This window comes from Hyaena hyaena, unplaced genomic scaffold, assembly GCF_003009895.1.
Source record: "Hyaena hyaena isolate Hyena2069 unplaced genomic scaffold, ASM300989v1 scaffold_746, whole genome shotgun sequence".
NCBI classification, from domain to species: Eukaryota; Metazoa; Chordata; class Mammalia; order Carnivora; family Hyaenidae; genus Hyaena; species Hyaena hyaena.
The window spans coordinates 44,181-65,557 of record NW_024081371.1 but is presented as its reverse complement, the minus strand read 5'-3'; the positions used below and the strand labels follow the sequence as shown (position 1 = coordinate 65,557).

The 21,377-nt window shown below is 34.5% G+C and overlaps 2 protein-coding genes across 4 annotated transcripts in view; one reads left to right on the top strand and one right to left on the bottom strand.

Annotated features, from left to right (window-relative positions):
* Positions 1-19,064, top strand: part of PPP4R3B (protein phosphatase 4 regulatory subunit 3B) — a 61,015-nt gene extending 41,951 nt beyond the window's left edge. Inside the window, exons 10-16 of one of the 3 annotated variants that reach the window (XM_039218158.1) lie at positions 2,777-2,818; positions 5,240-5,398; positions 8,612-8,781; positions 11,246-11,385; positions 11,811-11,974; positions 12,350-12,552; positions 17,381-19,064. In XM_039218158.1, coding sequence (XP_039074089.1) covers positions 2,777-2,818; positions 5,240-5,398; positions 8,612-8,781; positions 11,246-11,385; positions 11,811-11,974; positions 12,350-12,552; positions 17,381-17,476 — 974 coding nt within the window. In that variant the 3' untranslated portion in view covers positions 17,477-19,064. Of the gene's footprint in view, positions 1-2,776; positions 2,819-5,239; positions 5,399-8,611; positions 8,782-11,245; positions 11,386-11,789; positions 11,975-12,347; positions 12,553-17,380 lie in introns of those variants that run through there. The other 2 variants (XM_039218156.1, XM_039218159.1) reach the window with 2 other exon arrangements.
* A 1,977-nt stretch (positions 19,065-21,041) lies between these two features.
* The window catches only part of CFAP36 (cilia and flagella associated protein 36), a 29,892-nt gene continuing 29,556 nt past the window's right edge, over positions 21,042-21,377 (bottom strand). Inside the window, exon 10 of the mRNA XM_039218155.1 lies at positions 21,042-21,169. Within this exon, the coding sequence (XP_039074086.1) occupies positions 21,068-21,169 (102 nt within the window). The 3' untranslated portion in view covers positions 21,042-21,067. The remainder of the gene's footprint in view (positions 21,170-21,377) is intronic.

Sequence of the window (21,377 nt, the reverse complement as noted above, 5' to 3'; positions counted from 1 at the left end):
TCAAGGAGGTTGTTTCCTGCTTTCTCCTCTAGGGTGTTGATAGTTTCCTGTCTCACGTTCAGGTCCTTTATCCATTTTGAGTTGATTTTTGTGCATGGTGTGAGAAAATGATCTAGTTTCATTCTTCTGCATGTTGCTGTCCAGTTCTCCCAACACCATCTGTTAAAAAGGCTGTCTTTTTTCCATTGGATATTCTTTCCTGCTTTGTCAAAGATCAGTTGGCTGTATACTTTTGGGTCCACTTCTGAGTTCTCAATTCTGTTCCATTGGTCTGTGTGTCTGTTTTTGTGCCAGTACCATACTGTCTTGATGATGACAGCTTTGTAGTAGAGGCTAAAGTCTGGGATGGTGATACCTCCCGTTTTGGTTTTATTTTTCAGTATTACTTTGGCTATTTGGGGTCTTTTGTGGTTCCATACAAATTTTTGGATAGTTTGTTCTAGTTTTGAGAAGTATGCTGGTGCAATTTTGATTGGAATTGCATTGAACGTGTAGAGTGCTTTAGGTAGTAATGACATCTTAACTATATTTATTCTTCCTATCCATGAGCATGGAATGTTTTTCCATTTCTATGTGTTTTCTTCAATTTCCTTCATAAGTTTTCTATAGTTTTCATCATACAGATCTCTTGTATCCTTCGTTAGGTTTATTCCGAGGTATTTTATGTTTTTTGGTGCAATTGTGAATGGGATCAGTTTCTTGATTTCTCTTTCTGTTGCTTCATTGTTGGTGTATAAAAATGCAACCGATTTCTGTACGTTGATTTTGTACCCTGCAACTTGTCTGAATTCTTGGATCAGTTCTAGTAGGCTTCTGGTAGAGTCTGTCGGGTTTTCTATGTAGAGTATCATGTCAGGCAAGATTTCATTCTTTTTGATGGTTAAGTAATATTCAGTCATAACATTCTATGCATGTATGTGCATTATACGTACATACATGCACGCACACACACCACATCTTCTTTATCCATTCATCAGTCAGTGGACATTTGGGCTCTCTCCATAGTTTTTCTGTGGTTTATAATGCTGCTGTAATCATTAGGGTGCATGTACCCCTTTGAATCTATAGTTCTGTATCCTTTGAGTAAGTACCTGATAGTGCAATTACTGGATCCTAGGGTAGTTCTATATTTAGTTTTTTGAGGAACCTCCATACTGTTTTTCCAGAATGGCTGCACCAGTTTGTACTCCCACCAGTGGTGCAAGAGGATTCCCCTTTCTCCTCATACTCACCAACACCTGTTTCTTGTGATGTTAATTTAAGCCATTCTGACACATGTGAGGTGGTATCTCATTGTGGCTTTGATTTGTATTTCCCTAGGGAACATTTATGCATGTGCATGATAGGTACAAGAATGTTGGTGCATGCTCATGGTAGGAAAATGAAGAATGTGTGGAATATTCATATAATGGAATACGATATAGCAGTTAAAATAATTGAATTTTGATCTATCAGCTGACTAGTTCTCAAAAATACATAGTTGGGTAAAACATGTTGCAGAATGTTTTCATGCAGAATGGTTTCATTTGTATAAATTAAAATAAATATATTTTAATCTTTATTTTAAAATAAAACACTTCTAGCATACAGAAATATTTAGATAATAACAGACACCCATATGTTTCCTATTGGCTTTATCAAAACTAACTTGAAGTATTTTTCCAAATATTTTTGAAAAGAAAATAAATTGGAGATGTGTTGGGAGTTTACTATTCCCCCACTCATGTTCTCACTTCTCCCCCATCCCTCAAGGAATGCTAAATTTGAAGTCTATCACCCCATGTCTGTTTACATGTTATTATGACGTGTATAATGTATTATTATTCATGTTTTCAAACTTGATAAGAATTGATTTCCGTTGTTCATATTATTCTGCAGTTTTTTCTTTTACTCAGTGCTTTTTTGAAATCTGTCCCTATTGATACCTAGATTTCTTATTCATTTTTAACCCCTACATACTTCTCTTGTATGAGTATGCTTTAACTTAGCCATTCTGCCTCTAATGTACATTTATTTGTTTCTAGATTTTTGATTATGCAAAATGCTGTGTGATAGACATTCTTATTTTTTTCCTACATATATGTGCTCTAAGCCATTTGCCTAGAAATCAACTTAACAATGTCTTCCTCATTTTTTTCAAAATTCAAGGCATAAATGACTAATTGTTAACATATGTGTTATTCTGGAGTTTAAGAAACTCCTACATGGAGAGAACAGACTTGTCCTAATTGTTGGAGGATGACTGAGAGAAGTAAAAGAAGTGTCATTCTTTGGCTGTAACCTCACTTTTTTTTTTTTCAGAATATTTGTGATACTGTCTTTTAATAATTCCTCATCTGCACACAATTCTATAAACAAATGAAGATACAGGTATATTTGACTGAAGTAACTGAGTTTTTTAAATTGAAATATAATTGACACACAGTGCTACATTAGTTTCAGTGTACAGCATGGTAGTTGACAAGTCTATACATTAAGCTGTGCACATCACAAGTTGTAGCTACCATCTGTCACCATACAGTGCTGTTACAGTACCATTGACTATGTTCCCTGTGCTGTACCTTTTATCCCTAGGACATACATTGCATAACTGGAACCCTGTATCTCCCTTTATTCATTTTGTCCAATCCCTCACTCTCCTCTCACAACTAATTCTTAATGGTTAATTCCAGATAAAATGAGATAATGAACAAAGACATACTTTGTTTTTTGTAAAGTACTAGGAAAGTATGATCTAATTATTACTGAAATAACTGACTTTAACTTTTTTTATTAGATAATATAGTTGGATCTAACAAAAACAGCACGATTTGCCCTGGTAAGTATAAATTCTTATCTTATGAGCTAATACAAAGTGAAAGTTTTTTTTCCTCAGAGTATAATGCTTTCATTTATACAAGGCTAGGAGAGGCATATTTTCAAACAAATGAAATCCAAAAAAAAAATTTCCTTTTTTTTCTTTATTATAAAGAAAAAGTTCACTTTCTCCAATATAAAAGAAAACCAGTTGGAATTTTTGTTTTTTTACTTTAAATTTGTTTATTTATTAACTAACGTTTTATTTATTTCTGAGAGAGAAACAGCATGAGCAGGGGAGGGTCAGAGAGAGAGGGAGACACAGAATCTGAAGCAGGCTCCAGGCTCTGAGTTGGCTGTCAGCACAGAGCCCAATGCGGGACTCGAACCCACGAACTGCGAGATTATGACCTGAGCCGAAGTTGGACACTTAACCGACTGAGCCACCCAGGCGCCCTTGTTTTTTACTTCAAATTTAGAGCTTGTTTTCTGATAATTTTTTGAGAAGACATCTGAAAATTGAGTATTATAGCTCATTCTTAATTTTGAAATCCAGTTAGGAACTAGTGTTGGTGACAGCATTATTCTTAGGAATTGTTTATGAATGTGAGTGTAAACACTGTTGCTTCTACTTGGAACATACTTAGCAGGTATGGGGCTGGGAGAGTAGGAAATATGCTATGTGTCCCTAGGATCCTGTCTTTTCTACCAGGCTCATCAAAGGTCTAGGAGAGCCAGTTTCAAATGAGGAAATAATTCAGAGATTGGATTCAAGATGTCATGAATAATTTCATGTCCTAATTTGAGAAAGTGAAAACAAGACAGTTATTAACACTGCAGATCATTGTTAAAAAATCTTTGTAAATAAAATTTGGAAATTGAGAGATTAAGAGATTTGTTTTTTTTTTTTTTTAAAGAAATTTTTTTTTAATTTTTTTTTTTAATGTTTTATTTATTTCTAGGAGAGAGAGAGAGACAGCATGAGCAGGGGAGGGTCAGAGAGAGAGGGAGTCACAGAATCTGAAGGAGGCTCCAGGCTCTGAGCTGGCAGTCAGCACAGAGCCCGACGCGGGGCTCGAACCCACGAAACGCGAGATCATGACCTAAGCGAAAGTCGGACGCTTAACCGACTAAGCCACCCAGGCACCCAGAGATTTGTTGTTTTTAATGGTGAGGGACTAGTTCATATATTGGCTGTGGTTTGGGCAGTTACACAGATTGCTCTGAAGCAAGTAAAACTCTTTACTTCCATTTAAAGTAGGAAGGATCTTTCAAATACCAGAACTATATTCTGTATTAATTTTGAGGGTTGGGGAGGGGCAAAGAAAGGGAAAGAGAGAATCCCAAGCAGGCTCTGCACTCACAAGACAGATCCCAACATAGGACTCCGATCACATGAAATGTGAGATTATGACCTGAGCCAAAATCAAGAATCAAGCCACTTAACCAACTGAACTACCTAGGTGCCTCAGTTTTTCATGACTATTCTGTTATCAAAAGAATGCTGATTTATTCTGAATAGTATCTTATCGATTACAAATTTCCTCATGGTTTAATATTTCTTTCCTAAAACATTTGTAATAGGTGTGGGTAATTGTTGACATGAGTCTTTGACATACATTCAATTTTGATGTTCAGGAAACAATTTGAAATCTCATGAATGTATACATCAAAGCCTCTTGAGGGGGAAAATGTAGTTTATTTCAGTAGACATCTTATGGATATCATGATTTGATGTTTAAAAAGATTGTTAAAAAATATATTGATGTAATATTTTTCACTTGATATTCAAATAGCCAAAAATGTCCTTTCCTTAAAGATGTCCTTAAGAAAGCATATTGGGGTGCCTGGGGGGCTCAGTTGGTTGAGTGTCTGACTTCGGCTCAGGTCATCATCTCCTGGTTCATGAGTTCAAGCCCCGTGTCAGGCTTGCTTCTGTCAATGCAGAGTCTGCTTCAGATCATCTATCTCCCTCTGTGCTCATCCGTATCCCATGAATGCACGCTCTCTCTCTCTCTCAAAAATGAATTTTTAAAAAGTAGCTATTTTGCTGGGGAAATTTGTACTGTGCCATGATGGGCAAAAAGTTTAAGCTCCTTACTCCTTTTATAGATTAATATTAACAGTAATAGCACATATTAAGGAAACACTACCCAGAAGATCTTAGTGCAATGCCAGTTTTCTTAATCATGTTTGTAGATTTTTATTTAGACTTTCTTTCCTCTTAATACCAGAGCTTTAGGAAGTATCCATTTAGTCAGTAAAACTGATAACACTATTGGGGAGTCTGCTAATAAACAAGTAAAAATCCATAGCTGCTTTAACTGATATAAAAATGAGGAAATAGAATTTTACTGTTGCACTAAATTTTGGGACATAAGTTTTATTCTCTTTATTTAGATGAATTGTGATACTTATTTTCATATGATGACTTTCTTTGTAGATAATTATCAAACAGCACAGCTGCTTGCCTTAATTTTAGAACTACTCACATTTTGTGTGGAACATCACACATATCACATAAAAAATTATATTATGAACAAGGACTTACTAAGAAGAGTCTTGGTCTTGATGAATTCAAAGCACACTTTCCTGGCCTTGTGTAAGTAACAATGTAAATGAATGTTCTTGTAAGACATTTTAAGGAACAATATTTTTTAATAGAGATAAGCCTTGAAGTTACTTATTGGACTTTATTTTTTAGCAGTATATATTGCTATCAAATAGATGATTATGAAAAGGACTAATATTTAAAGGACATGAGAAGTAGGTCATGGTGCTTCCTACCCACATATTACTCACTTTGGATTGAATTAGCTTAACTCTGGTGACAAAATAGCATGTACAATGACAGCATTTCACTAATAGAAAAAGTCCTGCTGTCTTTTACATCTCCTTCATCACACTGTCATTCATTGGTGACTTTTTTTTATACTTTTGAGATATGGCCTTGAAATGTTTTTCTGTAACTCGTATTATTTATTGAACTTGTAAAATAACTTAGGAGTCCCCCTCAGTAGACCACTTGAACCGGTAATAAACTTAAATGCCAATATTTGCTTCAGTTTTGATTTTTAGCAAATTTTTAACTTTCATTTCCTCTTCATAATTTTACTTGCAAATAGAGCTAAACTAACAACCTCCTCCCTCTAAGTAAAAAGAGCTTTCTGTGTTTATTCTGAGCACAAAAATCATAGAAAATTTAAACATTTAATGTATAGAGAAAAGATTAATTTCCAAACTACTACTGGTACTTTTAAGGCCTTAAAAGTAGCCACCATTAACATCCTGCACAACTTTTTTCTGTTCTTTTTTTCTGTATCCTTATTTATACAGTTACAGGTATTTTTATTTTTATCAAAAACAGGATCATACTAACATACTTCTCAGTCCCTTAGTATTACTCTAGGTGATTGAATATAGTCTCAACTAAATTGTTCTCCTAAATGTAGCTGAGTACCATTTTATGGAGTGGCTCTTCCACAATTTATTCTGCCATTCTGCAGTGCACAAAGTATGGGGTTGATTTGGTATTTTGCCACTCCAAACAACATTGTAGTAAATAGTGTAGTATATAAATTTTGTAAGTACTGGTTTATTTCCATAGTATAGATTCTCAGTAATTCTATTGCCAGAACAAAATGTTTATATAGTTTTAATATAGTTTATATAGTTTTAATATATACCTTTAAATTTGAGTTTAACATACAGCCTCCATGCAACTTTCCCAGAAGATTGGAGCACTTGACACTCTGGCAGCAGTGTTAACTGCCTCCTAAAATGTTAGGAGGTGGATGATGAAAAATGTGGTATTCCACTTGTGTCTTAATATATATTTTCTTGGGAACCTTACTTGCATGTTTGTTTCATGTTTTTGAATTTTATCTGTCGTGGATTGTCTGTTACCTTTTTCTTAGAGCTCATTTTATAGAAGTATCAATAATTTATCACATTTGGGGGGAAAAGATGTCCCAGTCTCATTTGTCTTTCACATTTACCTTTATGGTATTTTTTGATACAACAGTTTTTAAATTCTCCATGATGAAAAATATGTCTTCCTTTTATGAGTTTTGAGGATTTTGTCTTGCTTAGGAACATCTCCTATGTCCTAAGATTATACAGATAAAATGTCCTCCTCATTTTACTTCTAATATTTTTATTATTTCATTTTTTACTTAGATATGTAATACATTTGAGGTTTGCTTTGTATATGGTTTGGAGAGCCTTGCTTTGTTTTCTTCTAGATGGATAGCCAGTTGTGCCCATCCTCTTATTAAATAAACTCTATTTTTCTTAATTAAATTTCTCTTCTGTTATGCAATAAGTTACCATATATATCTTGTGTCTTATTCCTGGACTATTATTTCCAAATCTTTTATTTTACTAGATGAAATAAATGGGAACGTTTATTCTTAGTCTACTATGGCATCTCTGGTATAAAGTTTATTATCTGCTAAATCCCTCCTCACTTTTCCTTTTCATAATTTTCTTGGTTCTTGGACATTTCTTCTTCCACAGTAACTTAAAAGTAATTTTATCCTGTTCATCCTGATTAGATTTACTTTAAAATTTTATATTAATTTCAGGAAGATGGATGTTCTCATGATAGGTGTTCCTATCTGGCCTTCTGTAATCCTCTGGGATAAGTGCAGAGCCATTTCTTATGTGGATATGCCATAATTGAACAAATCTCCAGTATTTAGATGTTTACATTGCTTCAAGACTTCCATTATAATAAGCACTATAGTTGTAACTATCCTACTATTCACCAGCAGTGTATGAGAGTGCTCACATCTTTACCAGTGCTTCAGTCTTTTTAATCTTAACTATTTCTTGTTGTGCTACAAAAAGAGGTGATATTAGAAGTCTGGCACTTCTCTTCACACTTGTTTAGTGTTATAGTTATCCTACATTTATACCTCCCATGTCCTGTTTCTGTTTTATTCTCAGATAATGTTTGGAACCTCTTTTGACAGACACAACTTCTTTTAATGACTTCCATCTGTGAACAGTGGGTTGAAATGAGAGACTGAACATTTATTTTCAGCATTCTAAAATGTGAAAAGCTACATGATACTGCTTATTTGTTACTCTATTGTTCATTTCAAATACAGCCTGATCTGCCATAGTACATGTTTACCAAAGGCAAAAAAGCTCATAAACACTTGGTATAAAAGGGAATGACATTATAATGTGTAGGTAATGTCAGTTCACAGATACTTTTTCCAAGGGAAAGAGAATTGAAATAGTGGGAATGAAACTGTAAGCCTTCATAAGAAAAGCAAAAGACCTTCAGCCCTCCTGTTAGGCTGGCAGCAGGAACCCCTTTGGCTTTATTTTCAGAAAATCGAAAAGAAGTACCTACCTCCAGAGCTCCCTCCTGCAGAGAGGCGAGGTGGTCTTGGCAGGCTGCACCACTCCTGCGCCCACCTTCATGACGGCCAGCCCTGCACTGGTCCTGAGCTGCCGGCACTGGACTGTCTGCATGTCTGCCAGCGCTGTGCCTAGTACTGCCAGCATCAGCAGCTTATGCTTTCTCTATTCTTTTTTAATCTCTGTATCATGGAGCTACCTGCCTGAGTAGTTTATCTCCCAAATACCAATTATTGGACTTTCTGTTACTCTGCCATAGAAGTTATACAAGTTTTAAGTGATCGCCCCCAAACTTTTTTATTGCCTCAAAACCCAATTATTTTCAATGCACAGGTTTTACTTTTTATTTTAGAAGAAAATATACATTCTTTATATAAAAATACCTTCACAGTAATTATTATCAATAAATTATCAAATTGTTCCCTGTATTATTTTTAATTAGGTGCTCTTCGTTTTATGAGGCGGATAATTGGCCTTAAAGATGAATTTTATAACCGTTACATCACGAAGGGAAATCTTTTTGAGCCGGTTGTAAATGCTCTCCTGGATAACGGAACTCGGTACAATCTGTTGAATTCAGCTGTGATTGAATTATTTGAATTCATAAGAGTGGTAAGTTTATACTAAAGGATTCTTAATAAAATAATTATATGTTTAGCGATGTTAATATTCTAAATTATGAAATTTAGCATAATATTTTAACCCATGTTTACTGTGTATTATTTTTATTGGCCAAATGTTTCAGGATTTTATATATATGTAGACTTTTTAGTCAAGCATGCCATTCAGTGATGTGATCTCTATGATCTGTTGTTAGGGGTATTGATAAATCTAGAAAGGTTGAAAATAATTACTTTGGTAAACTTTAATACATACATAAAAGGTAGCTGTTATCATGGAATTTTAAGTTGAAGTGACCAGGAAGTAGGTGGACCACTCCAACTGCCTTATTTTATAGATGAGGTACTTGAGTCATCCAAACTGATGGAGTGATTGGTTCAGGAGCATCCATTTGGTTAGGAGCACAGTCAGAGCTTGAAGACAGGTCATAGCTCGCTTTGGGGTGACATAAGATTTGTCATAAAAAGATCTGGAGAGAACTCTATATGAGCAATAGGGATAAGTTCTACAGTAACTGTAGAACTAATACAATATATTTACCCTCTCCTACACACTGAAATTATTTCACCAGGGGAAATGGCCACATGGTTAGAAAGAATTTGAAAAAAAGAAAATCAGCTAGAAATTCATTGTCTAGTTTTATCTGTTACAAATCAAATTTCTGCTCATGACATACTGTTCTCATATAAAGATGATTTGGCTAACTGGATTACTTTTGTAATAGTCACTTGCCAAGAGTATGGTTTTCAAAAAGATGAAGAGGATAGAAGTACTCTTTAGCCTTAGAAAAGAGGGAACATAACTAACTCACCAAGTATCTGAACCCTGGTTCACAGTGCTCTCTTACAATGAATAGAGATTGACTTTTACAGTTTTTTTTCTTAAAATTTTTGGTGAGATACTGATAAAATGAGTTGTAGGGTAAACAACCCCATCCCTATTCCTATGATTGAATTTGTTTTTCAGAAAATAATGTGGTAGTTGATAAACGTACATTAAACTTAACTCATCTTTACGTTCAGTGTACAGCAGAGAACCATTTTACCTGGGTTTCTAATGTGTCTTAATATGAGAACTAATTTAAAGACTTAAACTCCTTGATAGAAGCAGTTTGTGGTATATCTTTTTTTTCCCCCTAGTTTATTTTGAAAGCAAGAGGCATAGAGAATGAGCAGGAGAGGGGCAGAGAGAGAGAATCCAAGTGGGTTCTGTGCTGTCAGCATGGATCCCAACTTGGGGCTTGATCTCAGGAACCGTGAGAATCAAGAGTCAGGTGCTTAACTGACTGAGCCACCCAGGTGTCCCTATTATGGTGTATCTTTTAAAGAAGTGGCATGTATATTTCTTACTAATTTTCTGAATCACAACTTCAATTATTAATAATAATAATAATATTCAGGCACATGGTTGAGTTTCTCTCTCTCTTCCTTCCCTCTGTCACTGCCTCCCCCACTTGCAGGCACACTCTCTCTCTCAAGATTATAAATAAATACTTTTTTTAATTGAGCCTGCTTTGCACTGAGGTATTTGGAATGATTATTTAGAATGGTTCATATAGAATTTAGAAATTATTACTCCATGTATTTCACAAAAATTATACCACTGGAAGACTGGAAGTAGGTGAAATTTAACAGTTTATCATATCTGTATATGTAATATAGTCAAAGGAGTCTGTTATGTAGGTAAGGCTTATCTCATTTAAAAAAAATTTTTAAACATTTACTTATTATTGAGAGACAGAGCATGAGCATGGGAGGGTCAGAGAGAGGAGGAAACACAGAATCTGAAGTAGGCTCCAAGCTCTAAGCTGTCAGCACAGAGCTCAAAACAGACCTTGAGCTCATAAACCGTGAGATCATGACCTGAGCTGAAGTTGGACACTTAACGGACTGAGCCACCCACGTGCACCAGCTTATCAAGTTATCTCCTTAACTTGATATCAGTTAAACAAGGAGTCATTAAGTAACACCTAACATTTTGTTGAAAATATAATTTTAAAAAAATAGAATTTTCTAACTGGCTGTGTGCTCTTGATCAGATCATCCATCCAACCTCTCAGTTCTCTAATTTTCCTTTTCTGTAAAATGAGAGTAATAAAACCTATTTCATAGAATTGTAGGAGGATCAAGTGAAAGTTTATACTAAAGTGCTTTTTAAATTGTAAAGTTGTCAACTTTAAAGCAATTGTAAATTGCTATATAAATGCAAAAAATAAACAGAAGACATTAACTATTTACTTTCAGATGTTTTGTAGCCCCCCAAAAAGGCTTCTTTTTTATTCCAAGTTTTCTGAGGAGGCCTGGCTCATGTATAAAGAAATCAGGGCATTTATTTTTGGAATGTGATTTTGAAAAATCTTTTTTGATTAGCTTTGGAACTATAAAATAGTTCTTTTAAGTTTTTCTCCTAACAGTCATTGAATTATATTTGAATTGTAAATTTTGTCCTTTTACAGGAAGATATCAAGTCTCTTACTGCACATATAGTTGAAAACTTTTATAAAGCACTTGAATCAATTGAATATGTTCAGACATTCAAAGGATTGAAGACTAAATATGAGCAAGAAAAAGACAGACAAAATCAGAAACTGAACAGGTATTGTTTAAGTATATTGCATCTATAGTTTATACAGTTATATCCAAAATCATCTTTTGTTTGGATCTGCCATAAGAAAGTTGCCCAGGAGCATTCTTTCCATCATTAGATAGTACAGGGTCTTATAGAGGGTAGGATATTCTCTTTACCGGAATCTTTTATATGAAAAATGACTGCTCCATATCATAACTCAAGATAAATTTTTAGTTTAGTTTGCAATATCCTTAAATATTTTGGAGTATTCTCTGGTTACATCTTGTATCACAGTTGAGGTGTTGATGATATAAATTATACTCAGTTAAAATCACTTTAGCTCCCCTTGGTTTATACATATTTATTCTCAAATTTAATCTGGTTACAAACTTTTAAGTCATTACTCAGCATTTGTGATATGTTTCTTACAGTGTACCATCTATATTGCGTAGTAACAGATTTCGCAGAGATGCAAAAGCCTTGGAAGAGGATGAAGAAATGTGGTTTAATGAAGATGAAGAGGAGGAAGGAAAAGCAGTTGTGGCACCAGTAGAAAAATCTAAACCAGAAGATGATTTTCCAGATACTTACGAAAAATTTATGGAGACCAAAAAAGGTATTAAAATTTTAAGTTTTTAAATACTACATCATATTAAATACAGAAATTATTCAATTGCCTGTAAAGATCTGGTCATAGTATATAAAGCACGAAAGACATGAATCTTATAGTAAAACATGACCTTCTAAAATTTCCACATCTTTTTGTATATCTGGGACTTATTTTCATGTTTAAAATGTCTTTCTTGAAAATTGCCATTTTGTGTTGCCCTTCATTTGCTGTTTAGAAATAGTCTACTTAATACATTGTCTTCTGTGAATAATCTTGGTTTTATTTCTGTGCTGAGGCACTCTTACAAATATTTAAGTTACTGTTCTTTTCAGATGCTTTGCTTAGGAATCTTTACTAAAAAAGATCAAAATTTTGCTTTAGCAAAAGAAAGTGAAGACAAAGAAAACCTTCCCAAAAGGACATCATCTAGTGGCTTCAAATTTACTTTCTCCCACTCTGCCAGTGCTGCTAATGGAACAAACAGTACAAACAGTAAATCTGTAGTGGCTCAGACACCACCAGCAAGTTCTAATGGATCCTCTTCCAAAACTACAAACTTGGCCACATCAGTAACAGCCACCAAGGTATGTGAAACTATTCTATACACAAACTTTGCTTTTTCCATCTTTAAAATTATTTCATGTTTACTAAAGAAAATTTGGATAATAAAAATAATGTCAAAGAAGAAAAAATTGTGCTCGCTGTCATCAGAGAACATGACTGCTAACATTTGATTCTCCTTTAGGTATATGGGTTTATCAGACATGCAATTGAGGTCTTTCTCTGAACAAAGTTATGTATCCTGCTTTTATTTATTTGTTAAAAGAATTTTTCTGTGTTACTAAAACATTGTTGATGACCACAGAATTTTATTTTATTTATCTATATCATAATATTTGTAAGCAACACACCAAGTACTATTTTGGAGCACACACGTTGATTCTGCTGTTTCATTGATGGGACTACTGGTGTTGTTGCATTTTAAGTTACTTTCTTGGATAGATGCATAAAGGAATGTTTTCATACAAGAGCTTAGAATACTATTTGCACCCTATCAATATAGACTAGCTTTTCTTTTTAATGAAAGCAATACATGTACTTACTGTCAGAAGTCAAAGTATAATGTAATGTTGAAAAAAAATCAGCCCTTTTCTCCTTTCCACGGAGATAGCTTAAAATTCTTGTACCTTCTATTTCTAAATAATATGTTAATACTTCTGTATTGTTTTACCAAGTTTGGACCCAATTTATTAAACTCTTATTCTGGTAGGTAAGAATTTAGTATGTGAACAGTCCTTACCACACTCTCACCCTCACCCTTATTTCTCCCTGTATCACAACTTTTGGTTAAATAATAGTTGATAATTTTATAGCTGTGATGACGACATAAATATTTGCGAATTTTTTCCTGGTCTTTTTTCCTATACTGTATTTTTCTTGATAACTTTTCTGTTTCTAGAGTAAGTAATGGCCACAATTTTTTCATTTCTTGCAGTAGTTATGTGCCTGTCACTAGTTCTTTCAGTACTTCTCAGGTTAGTCTGCACATAGTATCCCCTGTGGAGACATCTGTCTTGAAGTCTCCCTTCCAATTCCAGCCTAGGCCAATCAGCTGCTCTAGATTGGCTGCACAGCTCTTGTGTTACAGCTGCCTCAGGCATCATTCTAGTACTCCTTTTGCCTCCCTTTTTCTTGGATTGATTGTTTCTTGGGTCTCATGTCTCTGGACTCTTTCTTGATTTTCCCTCCCATTTTGGTGGAACATATCCTCTAATGTTTAAGAAAACATCATTTTCTTAAAAAAAAAAAAATACCATGAGAGGTAAAGTTTGAGATCTTCATGTGTGAAAATATGTTGATTCTGCCCTCATTACTTGACTTACAGTTTAATTAAATGTAGAACCAGATTGGAAATAATTTTCTTTTAAAAATTTGAAGTTACTGCTACCAAGTAATCTAAAGACATTCTTATTTATGATCCTTTGTGTGTGCTATTTTATTTTCTTCTTGGAAGCAGCCAAACAGTCATGTCCTCAGTTTGAGGACATTTTGTGCTATTTCACTGTAACTTACTGTTTCAATGTTGAGCCTTATAGGTTTATCTTACAATTTTTCTCTCTTATTACTCATTTTTAAAAAATATTCTTGTTCTACTTTCTGGGTTATACCTTAATGTTCTTAATTTCTTATCCTTTCAGATAATGTTTTACTTATGACTGAGCAAAATCAAATCCAAGCACTAACACATATTTTACCCTTTTTGACACTAACAGCAGATTGCCATATTTGTTCTACATCTTTTAGGGGGGCAAAGAGAAAACTGATTGTTTTTGAAAAATAAATTGTTCAGTCACTCTAGATTATGACAAAAGTTGGAAATTAAGCCAGATAGGAGTTCACAGAAGTAAAACACTAATTAAATTGGCTCTCAACCTTTTTCAACAAAGTGTGGCCACATTTGTAAGTGGTGGCAGGTTCTTTATCAGCAGTGACCCTTTAACCATTTTCATTATCTGTTGATTGCTGTAATCAAATTGATTGGTTCTTAGATCAGGTGTGAACTTTTCTAATTCTTTGCAAGGGATCCTAAAGTTCTAATATATTTTTAAAACTTGCATTCTTTGAGGGGTGCCTGGGTGGCTCAGGCTCAGTTGGTTAAGCGTCCAGCTTCAGCTCATGATCTCACAGTTCATGAGTTCCAGCCCCACTTTGTGCAGTCAGGACAGAATTCGCTTTGGATCCTTTGTCTCTCTCTCTCTGCCCCTCCCTTTCATGTGTTCTCTCTGTCTCTCAGAAATAAATTTAAAACATTTTAAAAAATTGCATTCTTTGAAAACTTGATAGTTCTCAAGGCTAATGAGACATTAGCTACTAATGAAATTACAAAGTTTTCGTTTTTTTAGTTTTTGTTTTTTTTTTTTTTTTAGTTGTAGAGCTATAAAAATGTGCATTTTCCTTGAAGAAAAATAGTTACCAAAAACAAAACACAAAATCAGAATGGGAAGCCATTAGCGGGCACTAAAACAAACACTTCTTTTGCTACAGATTAACAGAAGAGAACTGCTTTTGCTTTTTCACATAACACACTTATCTGGGTGAGTTTTCCGTATCAGGACATAAAAGAACTTCCTCCATAGAATTCCAGCGTATGATACACTTCAATTTATAATTAACCCTACTGATGCATTTAAAATTTTTTTAATGTTTGTTTATTTTTGAGGGAGAGATGGAGGGAGGGCAAGAGAGAGAATCTGAAGCAGACTCCAGGCTCTGAGCACAGAGCCCAACGCAGGGTTTGAACTCAAACCATGATATCATGACCTGGATGAAGTCAGAGGCTTAACCAACTGAGCCACCCAGGGGCCCCCACAACTGATGCATTTTAAACTTGTTTCCAGCTTTTTGCAGTTAAAACAATTGTATGTGATTTTCTACACAAAATATTTCATATACATGTGTATTTTTTAAATTTTTTAGTTTTATGTTTATTTAGTTTTGAGAGAGTGCGAGCAGGAGAGGGGCAGAGAGAGAGAAGGAGACACAGGATCCAAAGCAAGCTCCAGGCTCACAGCTGTCAGCACATAGCCCAAAGTAGAGCTTGAACACATGAACCAGGAGATCATGACCTGTCCAAAGTCGGACACTTAACTGACTGAACCACCCAGGCACCTCCTTATGCATGTGTTATTTCTGCAAAGAATGTACATTTAGAGTTTTGATCACTATTTTCAAATTTACTCAGTAAAATGGAAATAAGTAGGTAGTTTCATAACATGGTATATGTGGCTGATACCAAAAGCTAGCTTTATACTTAAGGAAATAATAAGAAGTGTTCCTACCAGAGTTGGGAAAAAGGTAGGATACCAGTATGATTGCTGTTATTTTACCATTATTCCTGGGTATTAGCCAGTCCAGTTAGGTGAGATAAAGAAATTGAACCTATAAAAATCAGAAGATGTGAAAACTATCACTTCTGCTGATTTTTAAAAATTTTATTAATCATGTTTATGGAAGATCTATCGTTTGATTTTTGCATAGAGGATAATTCTTGAATTCTCCTTAGAATTTTTTAACATGAATTTTATTAATAGTTTAAGTCTAGAATTGGTCAAATTGTTTACAGGGTTTTTTTCTGGATTACAGACCTTTTTCCTTCTAATATTTCACATTTTATATTCCTATTCTTTAAACATTTTTTTAATGTGTAGGAGTTTATGATATATATGTATAGATAATAAAGATGAAATTATGTAGGTGAGTGTTTCAGACTATTTCTTAAACAAAAAGACATTTTAAAGGTTACTCACTGGAAACTGAAATGTTTGTACATTATGATATATGATCTGTAATTCCTAAGCATAATTAAAGCTTTCCTCGATAACTTGTTATCTTTGTGTATGTCAGACTGGTGTTTTTTTATAAGGTAATTAATGTCTTCTGTCTCCTCTCATCTAACTTGTTTGACTTGCAAACCAAATAAATAAGAATGATATTAATAATAGCAGCTAATAGCAATTATTGAACACTAACTACATACCACTGTGCCAAGTGTTTTGTATGTTTTATTTTCAATTTAATTTTCAAAATAATTCAGTGAGGTGTAAGTACTGTTAGACCAGTTTTATAATGAAAATGAGGCAAAGAGATACTAAATCACTTGCCCATGGTCATGTACCTAAAAAATGGTGGCATTGGAATTTGAAGTCGGGCAGACTGTAGGTGGAATGCATTCTTAACAGTTTAGCCATGCTGCCTCTTGCTTATCAAACTTAAGACTTGTGTGTTACTAAGCTAAGAAGGCAGCAGAAGGATGCTCATGTAAGTATATGTTACAAAAAGTTTGATTTAATCCCCAGACTTTCTGATAACTCTAGCTGCTCAGAGGCCATTGTTGATTAAAATGTCAGTGGTTCAGTTATATTTTGGCAGAGTGTTATGGCTAGATGTCTGGGTTCTTTAGATATGAAGCTATTTAGGTTTGAAATAGGAATTATTTCTGTTGTACTTGTTTATCCCCTTGAGTTGTAAAGGGTTTAAACTAAATTCATTGTTTACAGTAGCCCTTTTAACCTGTGGGACGTACATACAAACTTCATGGGATCAGAATGAGCATGGACATGTGATTTTCTGGGTAGAGTGTCTAGGGCTAATAGTATTTTCAAAGGGATCCATTACTCATAAAATGCCATTAAAAATCCAAGAGCTAAATAAAAAGGTTGAGGGTAAAACTTAGAGTGTCACCAACTGGTACCAAACATTCATAATTTTCAAGCAGTTCCTGTATCCAATTCAAATGTATGTTTGAAATATATATTAGAAAACTTATTTGTGATGTCTTTAAAAGCAACTACACTAATAAGTTTTTTTTCCTTAAGTTATGTATGTTAAAAAAGTCTTTCTATTCTTCAATAGGGAAGTTTGGTTGGTTTAGTGGATTATCCAGATGATGAAGAAGAAGATGAAGAAGAAGAAACATCTCCCAGAAAAAGACCTCGTCTTGGCTCATAAAATACTTACTGGAGACCCTCAAACGTGTGGTCTTACTAAAATGCTGCATCTGTTCAGTGAGCTGAAAATCTGAATCAGAAAGCTTTTTCACTTGAACTTATAAATATACAAAGAGTAGCAAAAGATACTCAGTATATCAGCTAGGAGAGTTTAGTTCTGTAAAAAGAAAAAAAAAAAAAAAGGCTTCCCAGGAACTTGATTGCTTGCTAGTAATTAAGGGGGGTTTGCCTTTCAGGCTGTCAAAAAAAAGGTTAGTAACCTGAACCTGGGAGATAGCTTCTCAGTGAGGGAACTCTCAGGTTTGGGGATGGCTTGGGGGAGGGACAAGGTTGATAAAATAATATTAAATGCAGGGTTGCTCCGGGGGTGGGGGTGAGGGGTATCCAATCTAGAAACAATTACAAAACTTTAGTTACAAACCCAATAACATTACTTGTATAATGGTGCTGGCCATGTTGTTCTTTTAATCAGTTGCCTCTTTTTAAAAAAATTTTTTATGGAAAACAAATTCAACTATCATAAAAGTGAAGTTATGCTGTTGGGACCATTTTTTGAAGATTTTACAGAAATTCAGCCTTATTAGAGGGAAGTACACTCTGTTGTTACAGTACATGTTGAGTTTTCTACGCCAGGAATTTTCAGTATGTATTTTGATGGACACAAGCTGGATTCAAAATGGACAGTTTTGTCAGTAGAACTTTAAAATCAGCACTTTTAGAGATAACTGATGCCAAGTGTCAGTACAATAGTATTTCAAACTAATTTTCTCTAGAAACTTGGGAGTGGGTTGAATGGAATGTTTCCAAGTGTCTCCCTCCCAGTCAGTCTTTGATGGAGGATACTTTGAAGTCACTTTCTGTTTTGTTGGTAAAGTTGTCTCTGTCCAGAGCCACAAGCAAGTTTTAAAGTTTAATTTATAAAGACTCCCATAGAAAGAATAGTGCTGAATTAAGTGGCATTTAATATCTAGAGGCCATTTTGATCCAAGAAGTTACTTCAGTATCAAAGTCAGTATGCAGCACATGAAGTTTTTCCGTAAACAAACAAGGGTGTAATATGAAAGCTGCTTTTTTTAAAGAGTAAAAGCACATTCCATGTATGTAAATGAACTTAAAATAGTAAGTTGAGGCAAACAGTTAAGAAGTTTTATTTTTAGAACAGCAAGTTAACTGTAAATATTTTAATGTTAGTTTTGCTCATCTATGATCTGAGATCATGCTGAAGTGAGAAAAACGTCCCCCAAACTACAATTTAATGCATTGGGAAAAAAATGAAAAATAGTAATTCCAGCTACAGCTACAATCTTCAGATCACCCTTGTAATGTGTTATGGGTCCATTTTTCCTGTAATAGCTTAAACTGAAGCAGTTTCCCCTGTTTTGGAGATTTTGTAGTTAATTTTAATTTTGGCTATTGTTTGGAAAAGATGGGCTGTCTGTGTAGATATGAAGTATAGTTTTTCCATAAAACAGATGTTTATTTTGTATTAAAAAATACCACTGTACTTGTTTTACACCATTTGTATACATGTGGTGATATTAATGCTGAACTGTAAAATTCAGGAATTAAAATGTGACCCTGTAATTCTATGATTGTTGCTTTTGTTTGGTTTGTTGTAAATATAAGTTAACTCCATTTTGAGATATGTCCATTTTATAGTATCTTTTAAAAGCCAATAAATTATCCATATATATTTATTATAAACCACTAAGTCATACACCTATCTGAATGAAATAATTCCAACAAATGAAGACTGACTGCACTTTAAGTATTACTGATTCTGCTTACAGGTGTGCCTTGGATGAATAAAGTCCCAGCACCAAAACATCACAGCATGGGACTAATCTCATCTCTTTGATTAAAGGGTACATATAATGTAAAAGACCTTCTACTTTTAAGAGGCAAGTGACTCAGGATAATTTAATATCAGTAAAATTACCATCTGAATACATTTTCTTTCAATTAAATTCTATGAACCCCCTTTCACTCATCTTAGCTCTTAATAAATTTCCTCTTGTCATCCAAGAAGCCCAGGTCTAAAGCATTTCCCTAATTTACTCTTCCTGGTTAAGTAATTTTAAGGTTCTAGTAGGAAATACTATCTCAATACCTTATGAAGAGTTTCTTTCATTTTCCTTTCTGAAGAATTGCCACGAGTCAAACATTTAAATCGTCATCATCATAGATGGGAACCATTCTTATAGCAGAAATGTGAAAGTTTTGTTGACTTACAGGATAAGTCTTTATTCATGGTACCTATGCTCACCCACAATGATATGAAACCAGGACTTAAAGTATCCCTTGAAAGAATATAAGTTTCTACATGCTAGCTACTGTCTTAATGACTACCCTCAGGCAGATCAGGATTTTTATATCTTCACTCCTTGAAGCAAGCCAGAGCCCACATTTGTATGCCTGAGGTTCTCTTAAAATATATCTGTAAACATGTATCCAGCATAAAAACTATTTTTAATAAAAAGTTACATGAAACAGATTTCTGTGTTTCAATCACTAGTTTTTCCTCTTGTCCATCGAAGTGATGAAAATGTAACAAATGTTAAGTAATGCTGGTTTTTCTCTGCAGGTTGAAGACTGGAGCTAAGCAAATTTTGGTATTCCTTTTTAAAAGTTTATAACTGTAGATTTAATAAGAGATGAAGTGGAATTATAAATTAAATCTCAGGGGCAACTAGAAAAGGGGGTGCCTGTTGGATGACACAATACAGGAAGTTTCTGAAAGAAAGGTCTTCTACTACTTCTGGGTATCTGTGAACAACTACAGAAGACCACCCAGGGTCACTTCACACTAAAGACCTACACCCAGAGCCGCATCACCCCCCTTGAGGCTCAGTCAATTATTCCCTTTATCTTTTTTAATGGTAAGCTTCCTAGAAAGAATACGTATTTTTAACATCTCCCACATCCATTTTCCAAGTCCCACTTGCTCCTGCCTCACATGTAAATGCCAAAAACTATCTTAGCACTGCCCATGATCATTAGTCTTTTGATTAAATTTCCTTATACCTGGTATACTCACAACTACTCTTAACTTACCCAGTAGTGTCTGTACAGCAGCCACATTCTCTGTAGACTCACCATATTGCCTGCTCCTCACAGGTGCTTCATTCTTCGCAGTGGGACCAGAGTTCTTCCTTCCATTTCTCTCTGTACCCGGACTTATCAGCTTCAACAGTGCCTCTTCCAGGAGGCTTGGCCAGCCCTGCTTAGAACATTGCACCTTTCCCTTCAAACGCTTTGCTCTTTGGGCCTTCTTCACTAGCCCCATGAAGGCAGGGGCCCTGACAATCTAGCTGACCACTGTATCCCTGGCACTCAGCACAGTGCTTGGCACAAATAGGTAGCCAAGTTTGAGTAAATAAATGTACTAGCAATTAAGTTTCTATACCCTCACAGCCCAAGGAGCTGCCCTTCCCCACCACCCTTTACCTCAAAAGTTTAATAAAGCAGTAATGATGAGCTTATATTTACATTTACAAACACAAGTATTTGAAACTATCAGGCTCAGTTTAAGGATTAAATAATTTATTTTTAAGAAAATTTGAACTTAAGTTATGCTAAGTTGTTTTTAAAATTACTTATTAATAACTTCTTCTTTAAGTTTCTCTGCAAGCAATCTCCTCTTTAGTAATGTTTGCTTCTCCTCTGCTGTCATTTCTGGTTTCTCTGTCATTTCCTTAAAAAACAAAACAAAACAAAACAAAAACAAAAGAAAAGAAAAAATTGGCTATAGTATAAGATGGGTTCATTTGTCTAAAATTCCCAACATACTGCCTCAAAGAGCACTTTGAGTAAGTAAAAATTTAAAAAGCCACATGTGGACTGGGTTTCCTAAATCTCTTCTTGGCAAAAATCTCTTCTTAGAGAAGAAAGCCTGTTGGGAG